General features: G+C 44.2%; 1 protein-coding gene across 1 annotated transcript in view; it reads left to right on the top strand.

The window, feature by feature from the left end:
* Window positions 1–9608: 9608 nt before the first annotated feature.
* The window catches only part of LOC144482119 (NACHT, LRR and PYD domains-containing protein 3-like), a 456525-nt gene continuing 446235 nt past the window's right edge, over window positions 9609–19898 (top strand). Inside the window, exons 1-3 of the mRNA XM_078201350.1 lie at window positions 9609–9676; window positions 10042–11065; window positions 11399–11604. Coding sequence (XP_078057476.1) covers window positions 9609–9676; window positions 10042–11065; window positions 11399–11604 — 1298 coding nt within the window. The remainder of the gene's footprint in view (window positions 9677–10041; window positions 11066–11398; window positions 11605–19898) is intronic.

Genomic DNA, 19898 nt, shown 5'->3' with positions numbered 1-19898 from the left:
CGTGCAGAGCACCAGTCTGGAATCCAGATTGCCAATACACTGAGTCGCCTCGCATTGCCCACAAGCCTATCTCCTTTACCAGCATTGCATCAGGTCGTGATGACACTAAATCATTTGGAGAGTTTGCCAGTCTCCGCAAGGCAGATTAGAGCCTGGACATAGAAAGATCAATCTACAGCATTTGATCCTACATGGAGGTTTCCAATGATGACCCTGCGAAGAAATGCAACCTTAACTAGCTAAGAAAGACTAGCAGTGTTGAGGATGGGATCATTGAGGGTCTCGAGTGTCGTTCTACCCCCAGGATGACATCCAATATTCATGGAACTACTTAATGGCCATCTTGGAGTATCAGAGATGAAAATGCTGGCCAGGAGTTACGTCTGCTGTCCCGGCCTCGACTCAGTCACTACGGACTTGGATAAGCAGTGTGACATGTGCTACGAAAATCAAAAGCTTCCTCCCTCAGTCTCTCTGCACCCATAGGAATAATGTGGCAGGCCATGGGTACAAGTACATGTGGACTTTGCAGGGCTCTTTATGGGTTCCATGTTTTTAATCATGGTACATACACACTTCAAATGGTTGAAGATGTACTGCATGAGTTCCATGACTTATCACAGTGTCAGAGAGGAGGTTTGATGAGGACTTATCTGTTGAGGTAGTATGGGCGGAGATTAGAAATAGGAGAGGAGAGGTCACCCTGTTGGGAGTCTTTTATAGACCTCCTAAAAGTTCTAGAGAGGTTGAGGAAAGGATTGCGGAGTCAATCCTGCTTAGGAGTGAAAGTAATAGGGCAATTGTTATGGGGGATTTTAACTTGACTAATATTGACTGGAATTGTTATAGCTCTAGCTCGTTAGAGGGGTCAGTTTTTGTTCAAAGCGTGCAGGAAGGTTTTTTGACTCAGTATGTAGACAGGCCAACTAGAGGTGAGGCTATATTGGATCTGGTGCTGGGAAATGAGCCAGACCAGGTGCTAGACTTGGAAGTTGGTGTGCATTTTGGTGATAGTGACCACAATTCGGTTACGTTCACCTTAGTGATGGAAAGGGATAGGCATGAACCTCGGGCCAGTGGTTTTAGCTGGGGGAAGGGTAATTATGAGGCTATTAGGAGAGAATTAGGAAACATAGGTTGGACTAGGAGATTACAGGGACTGGGAACGTCCGACATGTGGAGTTTTTTCAAGGAGCAGCTACTGCGAGTCTGTGATAGGTATGTCCCTGTCAGGCAAGGAGGAATTGGTAGGGCTAGGGAACCGTGGTGCACCAAAAAAGTTTCTTTGTTGGTTAAAAAGAAAAAGGAGGCTTATGTTCGGATGAGACGTGAGCACTCGGGTAGTGCACTAGAAAGCTTTAGATTGGCTAAGAGGGAGTTGAAGAGCGAGCTTAGAAGGGCTAAAAGGGGACATGAGAAGACTTTGGCGGATAGGGTTAAAGAGAATCCTAAGGCGTTCTATAGGTATGTCAAGAACAGAAGGTTGGTTAGGGCAAGTTTAGGGCCAGTTATAGATGGCAGAGGGAAGTTATGTGTGGAACCGGAGGAGATTGGTGAAGCATTGAACCAATATTTCTCTTCGGTGTTCACGCAAGGGGACATGAATATAGCTGAGGAGGACACTGGGTTGCAAGGGAGTAGAATAGACAGTATTACAGTTGATAAGGAGGATGTGCAGGATATTCTGGAGGGTCTGAAAATAGATAAATCCCCTGGTCCGGATGGGATTTATCCAAGGATTCTCTGGGAGGCAAGAGAAGTGATTGCAGAGCCTCTGGCTCTGATCTTCAGGTCGTCGTTGGCCTCTGGTATAGTACCAGAAGATTGGAGGTTAGCGAATGTTGTCCCATTGTTTAAGAAGGGGAACAGAGACTTCCCCGGGAATTATAGACCGGTGAGTCTCACTTCTGTTGTCGGCAAGATGTTGGAAAAAATTATAAGGGATAGGATTTATAGTTATTTGGAGAGTAATGAATTGATAGGTGATAGTCAGCATGGTTTTGTGGCAGGTAGGTCGTGCCTTACTAACCTTATTGAGTTTTTTGAGAAAGTGACCAAGGAGGTGGATGGGGGCAAGGCAGTGGACGTGGTATATATGGATTTTAGTAAGGCGTTTGATATGGTTCACCATGGTAGGCTTCTGGGATTGGGGGTGATCTAGGAAATTGGATCAGGAATTGGCTAGCGGATAGGAAACAGAGGGTGGTGGTTGATAGTAAATATTCATCATGGAGTGCGGTTACAAGTGGTGTACCTCAGGGATCTGTTTTGGGGCCACTGCTGTTTGTAATATTTATTAATGATCTGGATGAGGGTATAGTTGGGTGGATTAGCAAATTTGCTGATGACACCAAAGTCGGTGGTGTGGTAGACAGTGAGGAAGGGTGTCGTAGTTTGCAGGAAGACTTAGACAGGTTGCAAAGTTGGGCCGAGAGGTGGCGGATGGAGTTTAATGCGGAGAAGTGTGAGGTAATTCACTTTGGTAGGAATAACAGATGTGTTGAGTATAGGGCTAACGGGAGGACTTTGAATAGTGTGGAGGAGCAGAGGGATCTAGGTGTATGTGTGCATAGATCCCTGAAAGTTGGGAATCAAGTAGATAGGGTTGTTAAGAAGGCATATGGTGTCTTGGCGTTTATTGGTAGGGGGATTGAATTTAGGAGTCGTAGCGTTATGTTGCAACTGTACACAACTCTGGTGCGGCCGCACTTGGAGTACTGTGTGCAGTTCTGGTCCCCACATTACAGGAAGGATGTGGAGGCTTTGGAGAGGGTGCAGAGGAGGTTTACCAGGATGTTGCCTGGTATGGAGGGGAGATCCTATGAGGAGAGGCTGAGGGATTTGGGATTGTTTTCGCTGGAAAGGCGGCGGCTAAGAGGGGATCTTATTGAAACATATAAGATGATTAGAGGTTTAGATAGGGTGGATAGTGATAGCCTTTTTCCTCTGATGGAGAAATCCAGCACGAGGGGGCATGGCTTTAAATTGAGGGGGGGGTAGTTATAGAACCGATGTCAGGGGTAGGTTCTTTACCCAGAGGGTGGTGAGGGATTGGAATGCCCTGCCAGCATCAGTAGTAAATGCGCCTAGTTTGGGGGCGTTTAAGAGATCCGTAGATAGGTTCATGGACGAAAAGAAATTGGTTTAGGTTGGAGGGTCACAGTTTTTTTTTAACTGGTCGGTGCAACATCGTGGGCCGAAGGGCCTGTTCTGCGCTGTAATGTTCTATGTTCTATGTTCTATCCCAGGCTGCGATCAATAAATTGCGATAAAGCTGTTGTACGCATGGGACAGCAGAAGCCCTGGTTTCCAATAGTGTTATGGCCATTACCTGCAGTGATTTTCAGAATGTCGGCTCTGTGTCCAAATCACCCGACCCAGCACCTACCAGCCCGTCGTCAAACAGATTGGCGGAACAGGCGGTGCAAACCTTCAGAAATGGCATGAGCAAAACAACTGATGGCAACCATGGAGAGCAAACTGGCATGATATTTGTTTGACTATCGGACCACACCATATATAACAAACGGAGTTGCCTCTGTGGAACTGTTACTGGGATGGCAGCTTCATACAAGACAGAGACTACTGTTTCCAAACCTGGCAGGGAGGGTGGGGACCCAACGAGAAAATCAGAAGAAAAATCAAGATTCTACAAGGACAGAAAGAACATTTGAAACCGGTCACCTGATTCACACAATCAACTTCAGCGATGGTCCCAGCTGGGACCCTGTGCTTGTTATGGAGAAAACGGGGCCTGTATCTGAAGCTTAAATCTTTAAAGAAACAGCTGGAGCATCTCAGACGCAGGTTGTCCACTTCTGAACAGGTCTCACTACCCATGGAGACAGCTGCTTCCAATGTTGGCCCTCAACGCAAAGCTGAGTCCGCATTAGCCTCTCCAGATAAAGAAGGCATGGACTCGGAGATGAAAGCTGAGGAAGCGGGTGTCCAGGCTACAAAAAAAACCCACGGAGGAGACCGCATCAGTGAACCTACGATGCTCCCTCGAAACAGAGATCCCTATTCACTTCACTGCCTGACCCAGGCCGGCCTTCAATGCACAGCAGACCAAACGCTAAGTGACAGAAAGTATCTCCTCATGGTGGGTGTTTTGGGGGAGAAACGGACTCGAGGTGGGGGGAGGGGTGGGGCGTGTGTTATGAAGGACACGGGGGATCGTTGATAGATCTGCCCAGGGGTTTTGTGGAGTACAAAGTCACTTATTAAGCAAAGGGAGCCTTGCCCAATGGTAAGATAGCGATTGGAGTTTAAAACCTGTTGCTTTAAGCCACACTGTTATTGCAGGTCCCAGGTTTACAGACTTGTTTACTCCAACGGACGCAACTCATCTTGTTAGTCCCATTAAAGGGTTTCTAGAGAGAGGAAACTGGCTTTTTCTGAATTACTACAGAGGGCACTGCAGGAACAGCAGCAGGGATACATAAAAATGATATGCCAACCTGCTGAATCTACAACCCCTCACCATGCTATAGGTAGACAGGCAAGTTGAGCCACAACTGACACAGCATAAAGCTTTTCTATCCTGCCACGCCAGGCATATGATGTTGGATAATTAAACAGCAAACGTGTGGAGGGGATTTCGCAAAGTTCCACGTCAAAAACATCAGAATCCAGCTCACGAGTGCAAAAGACACGGCTGAAGCATTCGCAATAATATTCAGCCAGACATGATACTGAGTTATTCATTTCAGCCTCTTCATGGGATCCCCATCATCACACAAAAACCAATTCAATTCCCTCCACATGATCTAAAGGAATAACTTAGTGCTTGGTGTGCAGGGACACTGACAACATCCTGGCTGTGATACTGAAGCTTTGTGCTCCAGCACAGGCTGCACTGTGAGCCAAGCTGTTGAGTGCAGCTACAACACTGGCATCTACCCGACAATATGCACAAATTGCCAGCAACAGCCTGTCCATGATAAACAGGACAAACCCACTCCAGGAATTACCATTCTATTAGTCTGTTCACAGTCATCAAAATGATGGAAGGGATCATCAACAGTTCTTGCAGTGGGACTTGCTCAGCATTAACCTGCTCACAGATACTTAGTTTGCGTTCTGCCAGGACCACTCTGCTGCAGAGCTCCTTTGGTTCAGACATGGCTAAAAGAATTACATGGGAGAGGTGAAAGGGTCTGTCATTCACACCAAGACAGCATTTTCACTCAATTAGCATCAAAACCTTCCGACAAAACTGGAGTCAATGGAAATCCGTAATCATATTGCCTCTGAAACTTGTTTTCAGTGAAGACAGATCCACTTTCCACAATGGGTCCTCGTCCAACCACACAATCATCTCAACCATTCCAGTTGTTTTCAGAAGCTGCAATAATTTTGTTGCACTGAGGGAACCACAACTGGATACAATATTCTAAATGTAGTCTCATCAATGATTTTCAGAATGAGCTGGATTATCTCACTTTGACTCAATATTGCTCTCATAATACACCACAACGCTTAGTTTACTGCAACTGACACTGACTCGTATCAATTTTCGATCCTTATCGTCTCAGAATCTTACAGAACAGAAGCTGGAATCGTGTTAAAAAGAATGCTGCCCCTATTTTTTTCATTGTGGAAAGTCAGTCTTCACGGGGGAATATAACATAATTGAATTCATTCACTTTGTGATTTTCTGCCCCTGTGCTCTGGGAAAGTAATTTACTCCCTCTCTTAAACATTGAAAAAAATAACTCCATTGTCTGCTACCCCCGACACAAACTCCATCTTCTCACCACCTGATTGTATTCCATTCCCAGCCGCTGACTGAGACCTGGCCAGACTATCTATGACTTCAGTGTTCAGAATCAAGCTGAACTCCATTTCCTGCATAATTGTCAGTGCAGAAATATCCTTATTCTCTGAATGTAACACTGCAAATTTCTACTCCCACCTCAGCACAGCTCCTGCTGAATCCAAATCTATATTTTTGTTCCCCCCAGATTCGTCTGTTCCAATGTTCTCCTGTTGGGCCTCCCACATTGCCCTTTATCTTCAGCTACTCAGATTCTGCTGCCTTTACTGTGTTCCCCGTCAGACTCCAGATATCACTTTGTGCTCACAATGGCCCCCCAGTCCTCAGATGTGTTCAATTTAAAATTCCCATTCTTCTAGTTTAGGAGTCAATGAGTTTGAACCATTCCTGTAAACTCCAGTCTGAAGTTCTCCATTAGCATGTCTCTGACATCTTGCGCAGCCCCTCCTTCACACCCCACTTGTAACTGTGTTACTATCTCTCGAATCCGATCTAACTCCCCTCTCTTCTTTACCCAGATTTCATACCAGTAAGTTGAAAACGAAAAATGTTTTGTTTCTGGAATTTGAGTTACTGAGCGGTAAAGTTTACATTAGATTTTTCACCATTGTCAATGGCTCATTCTCCTGACCTAAATTCGCAGTCGGTATTTGGATTAGTCAATGGCAATTTGTCAGTCAAATTTAATTTTAACATTGCTTCCATTTAAATAACTGGAGAGCAGGAATCCCTACAGTTCATAAGGAGGCCCATCATTCTGCACCAACTCTTTGAAAGAGCAACTTACCCAGGCCCATCTTCAGACAATGCAGGAAACCGACACAGACATGGGAAGAATGTGCCAACTCCACACAGACAGTCACCCAACACCGGGATCAAACCTGTGCGACTGCAATGGTAACCACTGTGCGGCTAGGAGTAGGCCGTTCAGCCCCTCGAGTCTGCCCCGCTCTTGAATAACATCATGTCTGATTTGATTGTAGTCTCCAATCTGCCGACTGCCTATCCACGATACCCATAACTCCTTGCTTACCAAGAGGCCATCCACCTCTCCGTTCCTACCACCGTTTCAGGGAGAGCGTTTCAAAGACGCACTACCCTTTCGGAGAAAAAGAAATCATAGCTACATCTCATCAGGATTTCCTGGTAAATCACAGCGTGAGGAAAAAGTGCATCATGTTGTCAATCAGTAATCGAATGTCATAGAATCATAGAAACCCTACAGTGCAGAAAGAGGCCATCTGGCCCATCGAGTCTGCACCGACCACAATCCCACCCAGACCCTACCCCCTTATCCCTAAACATTTACCTGCTAATCCCTTTAACCTATGCATCTCAGGACACTAAGGGGCAATTTTAGCATGACCAATCCACCTAACCCGCACATCTTTAGACTGTGGGAGGAAACCGGAGCACCCGGAAGAATCCCACGCAGACACGAGGAGAATGTGCCAACTCCACACAGGCAGTGACCCAAGCCGGGAATCGAACCCAGGTCCCTGGAGCTGTGAAGCAGCAGTGCTAACCACTGTGCTACCGTGCCGCCCGGGAATCGAACCCAGGTCCCTGGAGCTGTGAAGCAGCAGTGCTAACCACTGTGCAATCGTGCCGCCCCATCATATTGGACACTGAAGGACGACAACTAATCACATAAAAATATTGCAGATTCTCAGTGATTCCTCACACGAGTTGAAATGTGTTTTTGATTTCTAGTTCAGTTGATTCACATTTGTTTATTGTTAGTGATTGGAACGAGATTTCAAGAGAATTTTCAGTCCGTGTTTATTATGGATCAGGACCCGGCCCAGTGACTGATTTCTGAGCTGAAAACAACTGGGAAATCCCATCACTGAGCAGATCCTTTCCATCTCATTCTCAGTGTTTATCTTTCACTCTGCGTCTCATTATTCTTCATCACTATTCTTCATAGAAAGTCACTGAGCTCGTGGATAAGGGAAACCGGGCGGACAGTTCCAAACTTCTCCTCAATCTGGTGATGGAAAAAGGATCTCGGGCTCGAAGGGTGATGTGCGAATCCTTTGTGAGAATGCGTCACGGAGTCCCAAAGCTGGATAAAATACTGAAAGAAACAAAGGAGCTTGGTACGGCAAAATCACAGTGAATTCAATTTCCCATTTAAACATTGTCGATATCAATGTAATATTACACTGAGCTGATTTCATGGAAGTTCATTTATTTAAACAGGTGCTGATTCGTTTGATTATATCAACATCGCACATGGTTTATCTGAATTACCCACTAACCTGAAAGGTAAGAGAGGAAATGGAGATTATGAACTATTTCACTTCTGAGAATCTGAATGATTGGTTGGAGCCTTTGTTTTAGAGATTGTGAAGATCTGGGGTACTGAAAATTCAAGACTGTGGAAATTGGTTAGAGCATGATTCGGTTTTGTCATGAATGCTCGACCATACATAGCTTCAAATTACAATTCATATGATCTGTCTCTTTTTTCCAAAAATGTGTGACCATTGCATCTTTTCACTTAACATAGCTGTTAATTGCTATTACTTCTGAAGTCTTATACACACCTGTCTGAAACCCGGTACCGTGTGAATTCAGTGCAGAACTCCTGCGTGCCTAGGTGTTGTAACAGAAAGCAAAGAGAAGGGTAAATGGTTGTTTTGGTTGGCGATCAGTGACTAGTGGTGTGCCTCAGGGATCAGTGTTGGGACCGCAATTGTTTTTGATTTACACAGATGAGTTGGAGACCAAGTGTAGTGTGTCAAAATTAGCAGATGACACTAAGATGAGTGGCAGAGCAAAGTGTGCAGAGGACGCTGAAAGCCTACAAAGGGATGTAGATAGTCTGTGAGTGGGCGAGGGTCTGGCAGATGGAGTACAATGTTGGTAAATGTGAGGTCAAGCATTTTGGTACGAGTAACAGCAAAATGGACTATTACTTAAATGGCAAAAAATTGCAGCATGCTGCTGTGCAGAGAAACCTGGGTGTCCTTGTGCAAGAATCACAAGGTGTTTGTAGGTGGAGCAGGGAATTAAGAAGGTAAATTGAATTTTGTCCTTCATTGATAGACGGATGGAGTTTAAAAACAGCGAGGTTATGTTGCAGCTGTAACGGGTGCTGGTCAGGCCACACCTGGAGTACTGTGTACAGTTTTGGTTTCCTTACTTGAGAAAGGATATACTGGCATTGGAGGGGGTGCAGAGGAGATTTGCTCGGTTGATTCCGGAGTTGAGAGGGTTGACTTTTGAGGAGAGACTGAATGGACTGTGAAGATACTTATTGGAATTCAGAAGAATGAGGGGAGATCTTATAGAGACATGTAAGATTATGAAGGGAATAGATAAGATAGAAGCAGGGAAGTTGTTTCCACTGACAGGTGAAATTAGAACTTGGGGGCATGGCCTCAAAATAAGAGGGAGCATATTTAGGACCGGGTTGAGGAGGAACTTCTTCAACCAAAGCGTTGTGAATCTGTGGAATTCCCTGCCGAGTGAAGCAGTTGAGGCTACCTCATTGAATGTTTTTAAAGCAAGGATAGATACATTTTTGAACAGTAAAGGAATTAAGTGTTATGGTGAGCAGGTGGGTAAGTGGAGCTGAGTCCACAAAAAAATCAGCCATGATCTTATTGAATGGTAGAGCAGGCTTGTGGGGCCACTACGCATGCGCCGATCTCTGCACTGACAGATCACCGCACGCACAGTGGCCGCTCAGCGCGATGCTGCCGGCCCCTCCAGCTGGAATAGGCCCCACCCACTGATTTTCAACCTGATTCACACTCGTGCAATCTGCTCTGCAGAGATTTTGGAGATTCATTTTGAAACTCCCGTTGAAAAGTCCAGCATGATCTACTCCAGTTTTTACACAAATTCGACACCGAGATTCCTTTTCGGGGGAATCGCCCCCAACATGTGATAGAAATATTGGAATTAAGTGACGACCTGAAACTTTAAGTGGAAATTAATCATTGTCAATTGAGGTTTTCAATAACTCAATTTTATATCCTACTCAAACCTTGACTGACACTGTAAAATAAATCTCTCAAATCAGCAAAGACCGTGTCTTAATGCAACTAACATTTTCTCTCTGTTCTAATTGAAGATCTCCAACGGAAACACAAGGAGACACTCCGGGTACAAACTGAAACACTGAGAGTGAACACTATCATCATAAAGGAGAAGGTTAAGATTTTCCAGCTGGCTGATCGATACGCTGAGCTCACGGTTATTTCTACTGTTCGAGATCGGACACTTGTCGAACATGAACTGCTCGCAAGAGGCCGAGACCATGAAGAATGGAGAGAGAAACATCTCCGGAGAGAACTGGAAAAAATCCGAACTGATCAATTGTTTCACAGCAGCTTTTCCCAGAGAAAATTCAAATCTGGGAATTCAGCAGCAGTGAGCGGAGTGCCGGGAATTGGAAAAACAACAATGGTACAAAAGATTGTTTATGACTGGGCCACTGGGAAAATATACCCACACTTTCAATTTGTTTTCAGTTTTAAATTCCGGGATTTGAACACTATTAACTGTAGAATAAACCTGAGGAATCTGATATTGGATCAGTATCCCTACTTTGGGAATATTCTGGGAGAGCTCTGGGGGAACCCAGAGGGATTGCTGTTTATATTCGATGGTTTGGATGAATTCAAGGACAGGATTGATTTTGCCGACAATCGGAGAAATACAGAACCTCAGTCCATGTGCACAGATCCTGAATGCTGGTGTGAAGTGTCTGACATTGTGTACAGTTTAATACAGCACAAGCTGCTCCCAGGATGTTCAGTGCTAGTGACCAGTCGCCCCACTGCATCACATTTATTGGAAAAGGCTGACGTCAGTGTCTGGGCTGAAATCCTGGGATTTGTTGGCGATGAACGGAAGGAATATTTCAACAAGTTTTTTGAAGATCAGACGGTGGCAGCAGCTGTTTTCAAACACGTGGAGGAGAACGAGATCCTGTACACCATGTGTTACAACCCTTCCGACTGCTGGATTCTCGGTCTGTCACTGGGTCCCTTCTTTCCACAAAGAAACAGGAAACAGCAGCAAGTTCCCAAGACCATCACCCAACTATATTCCTACTATATTTACAACATTCTGAAAAACCATGGCCGAGAGATTGAAAACCCCCGTGATGTGTTACTGAAGCTTGGCGAGATGGCCTACACGGGAGTCTCCAAGAAGAAGATTGTGTTTAGAAATGGAGATTTGATTGAGTACAATCTACAACCTTCCCAGTTCCTGCCTGGGTTCCTGATGGAGCTTTTAGAGAGAGATGAATCTGCTCAGAGTGTGGTTTACACATTCCCACACCTCACCATCCAAGAGTTTGCAGCTGCACTCACACAATTCCTGACTCCCGATCCCAGGGAGATCGGGAAACTCCTCAGTGAAGCCCACAGCAAGGAAGATGGGCGATTTGAGATATTTCTCAGTTTTGTTGCTGGTCTGTCCTCATCACAGTCAGCTCGACCCCTGGTGGAGTTTCTGGGTCAATTTCTTCATCAAACAACCTGCCGAGTGATTGACTGGGTGAAGGAGAAGGTTGAAGGGCAGATTGGAGAGACACAGACTGAAACTGGGAAGAGGAAGCTCCTGAATACATTCCACTACCTGTTTGAGTCTCAGAATAAAGCACTGGCTCGGAACACAGTGGGATCTATGGAAATACTTTCATTTCACGGATTGCGACTGACCCCGATTGACTGTGCGGTCCTGTCTCATGTCATTGGACTCTGTGATACAATAAAACACCTCGATCTATGGCGATGCGACATTCTGTGTGAAGGGCTCCAGCGGCTGGGACCCATTCTGCACAAATGTCAGGAGTTGAGGTAACTGTTTTGTCTCATAGCGGATATTTTCATTGAGAAGCCATTTCCTTTGTTCTAATAAAACAGAGGCATGTTCATTCGAGGACGTCAAGAGAGAAACAATGTCCAATGGTCACAAAGTGTGGGAGAATGGCACAAAGTAATAATGCTCATTTGAGAGCAGATGCAGATATGATGGGCCGATTGGCCTCCTTCTGAACCTGTAATAAGTCTATGATTCTTTGATAAAACTATATCGTTTCAAGAAGGCAGATTCTCGTGGAATAGGCGTGGGCAATAAATGTTGGCATAACCAGCGATGCCCACATTCCATGAATGAATAAAAACATTATTGGGATGAATTTTAAATAATTATTGCTGTAAAGGCCTCCCTCCAAAATCTGAAAAAGGATCATTCCGTCTCCCAACATAAACCATCTGATTCTGTACGATGCTATACAGAAATTAGTTTCTCTTGTTCGGTACAGCTTACAGTTTGTGGTTAATTATTATCAGGATTATTTTACTGCGCTCTACCTCTGTTATGTATTACAGTCGGTGTGTGTTATATTGGGACAATGTCCCTTTATAAGTCACGTGATCACTGGTGACATCATCAGTTCGGGTTGCTTTCTGAATGCCTGCGTTGCGCTGCCTCTACTGGCAGCCTCTGTGAACTACGTCTTGCTTCTTGGATTAACTGGTTGTAACTGAAACTCAGTGATTCTATCATTCATTGTGGGCCTCTGAATAGAAGCAACCATTTTTTTAAACCTTCATAACTCTTACAACGTCGTAAACCTTAAATTAAAATGCAGGGACAGTTGAAACTGAAACCAAAAACCCGCAGGCAGGCAGCTTTGTTTAACATGAAGTGAAATTAAAGTTTTGGCCCTTTCTGAGCTCACAAGCACAGAAACACAAATTAAACTTAAACTCATGAATTACTGTGTAATGCCCACAAACACAAATTATTACATAACAGTGAAGCCCAAGATGCTGTATTCTTTATTAATTGCGACCTACACTTGCCCTGCCAATGGCAATGATCGGTCCCTCTGCTCCTGCAATCCGTTAACAATTCTACCGATTATTTTATATTGCTTTCTCATGCGCATGTTTCCTGAAAGTATCACCTCACCCGCCTCTGCATTGAACTTAATCTGCCTCCTGTCTGTACACTCCCCCATGGTCTGTCTTTCAGTCCCAAGCTCTTCTCACAGTTTACAATGCCTCAAACCTTGAAATTTTTCTCGAGACAGCAAACCATAGAAACCCGACAGTGCAGGAAGAGGCCATTCGGCCCATCGAGTCTGCACCGACCACAATCCTCACCCCAGGCCCTACCCTCATATCCCTACATATTTTACCCTCTAATCCCTCAAACCTACACATCTCAGGACACTAAGGAGCAATTTTAGGATGGCCAATCAACCTTATCCGCACGTCTTAGGACTGTGGGAGGAAACCGGAGGAAAGCCACGCAGACATGAGGAGAATGTGCAAACTCCACACAGACAGTGACCCGAGCCGGGAATCGAACCCAGGTCCCTGGAGCTGTGAAGCAGCAGTTCTAACCACTGTGCTACCGTGCTGCCCATTTCTCATTTCCATTGACTTCAGTTTTTCTCTGGCTCCTTTTTGCCACATGTAGCCATATGCTGCCTTGATGTCAAGGACAGACACTCTCCCCTCTCATCCTGAGTTCAGCTCTGTTGTCCATGTTTGCATCAAGGCTGTAATGAGGTAGGGGGCTGAGTGACCCTGAGTAAGCACAAGTTTCACGTCAGATAGCAGGTCATTGCTAATTAAGTGTCACCTGTTAGTCTCGTTAGCCTTCCATTACTCTGCTGATGATCGAGAGTAGACTGATGGGGTGGTAAATGGACAGATTGGATTTGTTCTCTCCTTTTTGTTTACGGTCATATCTGGACAATTTCCCACTATTTTGGGTAAACATCAGTGTTGTAGCTCTACTGGAACAGCTTGGCGAGGAACAGAGCAACTTCTGATGCAGTAATCTTCAGTACAGTTACTGGAATATTGTCAAGATCTGAGGTCTTTGCAGTATCCATTATCTTTAACTATTTCTTGACATCATGTGGGGTGAATGGAATGAGCTGATATTTGTGATGTTGGGGCCCTCTGGATGGTTCAGCCACTGAAGTTAGTTACTAATATTTGAGCCATATCTTTTGTACTGATGTGCGAGTCTCCTCCGTCATGAGGATGGGATATTTGTGGAGCCTCCTCCTTCTGTTGTTACATCGTCCACTATCATTCACAGCTAAATGTGGCAGGACTGCAAAACTTGCATCTGAGCCGAGGAAACCAGAATATCCTGAATGAGGAAACCTGCTGCTGGAAAATCTCCAGTCAAACTGTCAGTGATATGAAACAGGGTTTTCGGATAATCCTTTTCCTATGTGAGGATCTACCGGGAAGAGGGAACTCCCGGTATTTCCCGGAGATAGAACACGAGCCATACCTGCAGAAAATGTAGAGCCTGTTTACTGTGGAATGTAGCGGGAGACACCCCTCCCCTATAAACTAATCAAACAGAAATATTTCAACTTTCTAATGGGATAATAATCTTTCCTGGTTGTATCAAATCTAGGGGATGGATCTTAAAGCAACAGTTTGCACAGTTTCACACTTTAACTCACCCTGAGATATTACACAGATGTTACAATGTCAATAGTTAAGAAGTACAGGGAATTCCGAGGGATCCACTCTCACAGCTTTATCATTTAACCCTCAGTAAAATGTACAATTCTCATAAAATGCTGGATTTATGTAACAGCAGAAATTATTTGAATTTTTGGAAACTTAGCAGGGTCAGTGAGATTCAGGAGGGTAATTCTGATGATCAGGACATGAGACCAGAATGTGGGATATGTTTAAAAATGACTTGCTTGTTCACAGGATGTGGGCATCACCTCCTCTGGGGGCCATTAGCAGTGGGAACTAAATGCTGGTCTAGCCAGCGACACCCATATCCCATGGACAATTAAACAAAATATACATTTTGGGAGGTGTAAAAGTGGTTTCCCCCAGTAGGCAAACCAGTGGGAGTTAATTGTTCAATTGTTTCAATGCTGACTATTGCCTTTTCCATTCAACAGAAAGGATTTGATATTATTTGATTTATTGTTGTCACATTTATTTCTGCCAAAGCATAACATACATAGGGAAGGAAAGGAAAGAGTCCAGAATGTAGTGTTACAGTCACAGCTGGGGTGTAGAGAAAGATCAACTTGGATGAGATATAATATCGTAACTTGAATCAGTTCACTACTCGTGCTAAGTTTCTGACACAAAAATAGATCCAGCTATTTTTCCTGCTGAACATTAATCTGAATTTAACGTGTTTCTCACTTTCTCCATTTAGTCTGGATCGCAATGAAGTGGGAGATTCAGGAGTGAAACTGTTGTCTGTGGCTCTGAGGAATCCAGAATGTAAAATACAGAAACTGGAGTAAGTATCAAACTGTGTGAGATTGTGTTAATAATCAGTGGATGTCTGACACTGTAAATTATTATCGGTGTCAGTAATCGTGTCATTAATAACCATTCCATGTCATTCCCGTCAGTATTCGTGTTAAACACCACAGATTCACTCTGATTCCTGAAATCTTTCTCTCTCTGATCTCCAGTTTGGAGAGTAACAGCCTCGGATATTCTAACCTCTGCTCTGAGTACAAACCAGTCAGTGATGTATCTGAACCTGCGTTACAATAAACTGCGAGATTCAGGAGTGAAAGAATTAACTAATCATTTATAATTATGCTCAAAACCATTCATGAGAATAACAATGATGGACAAAACAATTAAATGTTTATAGAATTACCAGATATGGCTGGTCACATGTTGAATTTAGTTTAATTTGTCATTCAGATTATAGATGTTTATGTCTGTCGGCTTCTCAGTTTGATTAAACATAGAAAACTGCTGTATATCGGTAAGGCAGATTACAAACTACATTGAATTCTGATGAGTTTTATCCCGAGGGATCCACTCTCAAATTTACGTTAAATGGAGCTTAAGGAGCATCTGAAAAGAGAATGCAGAGAAGGAGGTGGGGAGGGTTATGAAGAGAATTCCAGAGCTTACAGCCCAGCAGTTCAAGGCACAGCTCAGCTGGCAATGGCAGTAATCACAGTGCAGAATAGTCTGAATGATGTCCCTGTTAATAATGGACATTGCTTTTAAGAACACAAATAATGATACTAAATATACCATTGCTGTCAGTATTTGTGTTATTAAAAACACTGTCCGCTATTAGAAGACACATAATAAGCTTGGGAGCAAAGTTGGAGACCATGAAATAAAAGAGGCAAAGGCAGCCTGGATATGAAGTTATCTGAGTGACAGGAAACAGGCAGGAGAGGTGAACTGTACCTTTTCATTTATAGGAAGCTGACAGTGGCTTTCCCCAGCAACCAGTACTGTGTTACTACGACTAATTATCGTTACATATCCTACCAAATGAGACTTGAGTTTATCTAAAGATGAGATGTGAAGCTCCAGCACACGGCCACCAGACCACAGAGCGGACGCAGCATATGATAGACCGAGCTCAATCACACCAAAACCAATGGATCAGATCAGAGATCTGCTGTCTTGCCATATCCAGTCATAAATAGTGTTAGACATGCCACAAAATATTGGACATGCCGGTTACATTAGGCGACAAGGTGGCACAGTGGTTAGCACTGCTGCCTCACAGCGCCAGGGATCAGGGTTCAATTCCGGCCTTGGGTGACTTTATGTGTAGAGTTTGCACATTCTCCCCGTGTCTGTGTGGGTTTCCGCTGGGTGCTCCAATTTTCTCCCACAGTCCAAAGATGAGCAGGTTCGGTTAATTGGCTATACTAAGTTGTCCCTTGGTGTCTCAGGGTGTGTAGGTTACGGGGATTAGTGGGCCATATATGTGGAGTTACAGAGATAGGGCCTGGATATGATATTCTTTCAAAGAATTGGTGAAGACTCGATGGGCCAAAGGGCCTCCTTCTACACTGTGGGAATTCTATGATTCTATAAACATGCCACAAGAATTCCATCATTACTGATGAGGGAGGCCAGAGCATCAGTGCCATCTTCAGCCAGAAGTGCTGAGTAGAATGATTAATCTCAGCCTCCTCCTGAGGTCCCCAACATTCCAGATGACAATTTGATTCACTGCGTGTGAGGTAAAGAAATGACTGAAGGCACTGCATACTGCAAACTCTGTCAGCCTAGCAGTACCCCAGCAATGGTACTGAAGAATTGTGCTCCGTAACTAACCATTCCCCTGGTCAAGCTGTTCCAGTACAGCTACAACACTGGATCTACCGGACAATGTGGAAAACAACAGGGCAAATCCAATCTGATGAATTGCTGCTCCATCAGTCTGCTCTTGATCATCAGAAAAGTGTCATCCTTCAAGTGCCTCATGAATATCACTGCAGGAGTTCCTCAGGATGATGTCCAAATCCCAACCACCTTCAACTGCTTCATCAATGTCCTTCCTTCCATTATAATGTCAGAAGTGAGGATGCTCACTAATGATTGCACAATGCTCAGTACTGATCACAATTCCTCAGAGACTGAAGCAGTCCATGTCCATAAACAGCAAGACCTGAACAAAACAGAAAATGGTGGAAAGGCTCAGCATGTCTGACAGCTTCTGCAAACGTTGCGAATCTGGATGACTCTTCAACAGAGCTAGCGTCTTATGGTCTGAGGAACATTTGCTCCGGTCGATGAAGACAAGCATGTTGTCTGCCTTCTTGACCACCTCATCCACCTGTGTTGCCACTTTCAGGGATCTGTAGACTTGTACACACAGATCCCTCTGTAGGTCAATGCTCCTGTGGCTTCTTCCATTTAATGTGTAAATCGCTCAGATTGTCAAAAGTTGAATAGAAGATTCGTTCACAGAATCTATTCAAGCAATTTCTTGGAGAAGCGCGTTCCAGTTCCAAACACAAAACAAGCTGTTTTAGACATGGTGATGTGCAAATGTGTGGCGTTTCCAACAAAAATAGATTCCTTTCATTTGAAAAACAGCAGCAGAAGTGGTCCAGCCGTTGCTAATTCAAGGAGTGTATTAGAATAAGCGAAGATGTGGCACCGGGGTTGGCACTGCTGCCGCACAGCGTCAGATTCCCGGATTCATTCCAGCTTTGGACGACTGTCTGTGGAGTTTTCACATTCTCCCCGTTTCTGTGTGGGTTTCCTTCGGCTGCGCCTGTTTCCTCCCATAGTCCAAAAAGATTGTGCAGGTTGGGTGGATTGGCCATGCTAAATTGCCCGTTCGTGTCCAAGATGTGTAGGTTAGGAGGATTAGCGGCGTAAATATGTGGGGTTACGGGAAACCAGGCAACTGCAGATCTATTAGTCTGACATTGATGCTATGGAAATCCTATAATAATCTATAATAAAGGAAGAGATAACAGAACACTTCGAAATTAATGGCAGGATTAGACGGGGCCAACAAGGATTTATGAAAGGCTGGCACGGTGACACAGTGGTTAACATTGTTGCATCACAGCCAAGGGCCCAGGTTCAATTCCAGCCTTGGGTGACTGTGTGGAGTTTCCACATTCTCCCCGTGTCTGCGTGTGTTCCCTCTGGGGGCTCCGGTTTCCTCCCACACTCCAAAGATATGCATGGTCGATAGATTGGCCATGGTAAAATTGCCCTTCATGTCCCAAGATATGTAGGTTAGGTGGATTAGCCCCAGTAAATTTGTGAGGTTATGGGGAGCGGACCTTGGTAAGTTACTCTGTCAGTGTGTCTCGATGGGCCGAATGACGATTCCTACACTAGGGATTCTATTGTTGCATGATTCACACTCAAGAGGTTATTAAATAAAATTGGAGCACGTGGGATTGGGAGGAATATACCAGCATGGATTGAGAACTGATCAATGGACAGAAACAAGGAGTTGGAATAAATGGGTTACTTTTGGGTTGACAGCCTCTAACTAGTGGAGTACGGCAGGGATCAGTGCTTGGGTCTCAGTTATTCAGAATCTATATCAATGATATAGATGTGGGGATTAAATATAATATTTCCAAATTTGCGAATAATGGAAAACAAGGTGAAAATCTGAATTGTGAGGAGGATGCAAAGATGTTTCAAGGGGCTGTGGAGAGGCTCAGGGAGTGGTGAAAGGATTGCCTGCTGGACGACAAGGTGGAAAAATGTGAGGTTATCTACTTTTGTAGAAAAAACAGACATTAAGATAGTTCCAAAGATATTTTGATGTCCTTGTTCATGAGGCACTGAAAGCTAAGATGAGAGCAGTTAAGATAACAAATGGTATGTTAGCCATTATTCTAAGAGGATTTGATTTGAGGAAAAAGATGTCTTTCGGCAATTATATGCAGCCTTGCTGAGACCAACCTGGAGTATTGTGTACAGTTTTGGTCTCCTGCCCGAAGCAAAGATGTACTTGGGATGTAAAGAAGGTTCACTAAAATAGGTCCAGGGACAGATGGGTTGTCCTATGAGGAACAAAAATACTTTATTCTCAGGCCTTTAGAAGAATGATAGCTGAACTTATTCAAACCTACACTATTTTACGGAGTTCAATAGGCCAGATGTAGAAAGGATGTTTCCCTCTGCTGGAGGGACTGAAACCTGGGACACAGTCTGAGAATAGCGGCAGTTATTTAGGCTGAGATGAGGGGTATTTGTTTCCCATTAGAATGCTGGTGAATCAAGGAATGCAGGGATAATGCTGGAAATGGTGTTGAAGCAGAGGATCAGCCATGGTCACATTGAATGATGGAGTGGATTTGAAGGACAGAATGGATGACTCCTGCTCCTGTTTCTTAACGTTCTTATTGCAATAGGAATGGAAGGTAAGAGTAAGAAGGTTTTGCTGCAGCTTTAGACGACCTTCATTAGATCACAACTTGAGTAATGTGTACAGTGTTGAGCTCTTTACTTAAAAAAGGATAGAATTGTATTAGTACCAGTTCAGAGAAAGTTCACGCGGCTGATTCCTGGGATGGAGAGGTTTATTTTATGAGGAAAATGTGAGCAGATTGGAGCAATATCTATGAAAGTTCAGAAGATTTAAAGGTGATCGCATTGAGGGGATGAGACAGGGTGGTTGCTGAGAGGCTGTTTCTTCTTGTAAGAGAGACCAGAGCAAGGGGAAAGATTTTAAAATGTAATTGTCAGTCCCTTAAGACTGAGATGAGGAGAAATTTATTTTTTAGATGGTGACTGGTCAGTGGAATTCTCTTCCCTGGAGACTAGTGGCGGCAGAGTCATTGAATATATTCAAGGCTGGGTTCAGAATGATTTTGGATTGAGAA

The sequence above is a fragment of the Mustelus asterias genome, assembly GCF_964213995.1.
Source record: "Mustelus asterias chromosome 26 unlocalized genomic scaffold, sMusAst1.hap1.1 SUPER_26_unloc_2, whole genome shotgun sequence".
In the NCBI taxonomy this organism is placed as follows: Eukaryota; Metazoa; Chordata; class Chondrichthyes; order Carcharhiniformes; family Triakidae; genus Mustelus; species Mustelus asterias.
Note: the sequence above shows the minus strand (reverse complement) of the source record. Positions and strands in the feature narration are given on the sequence as shown.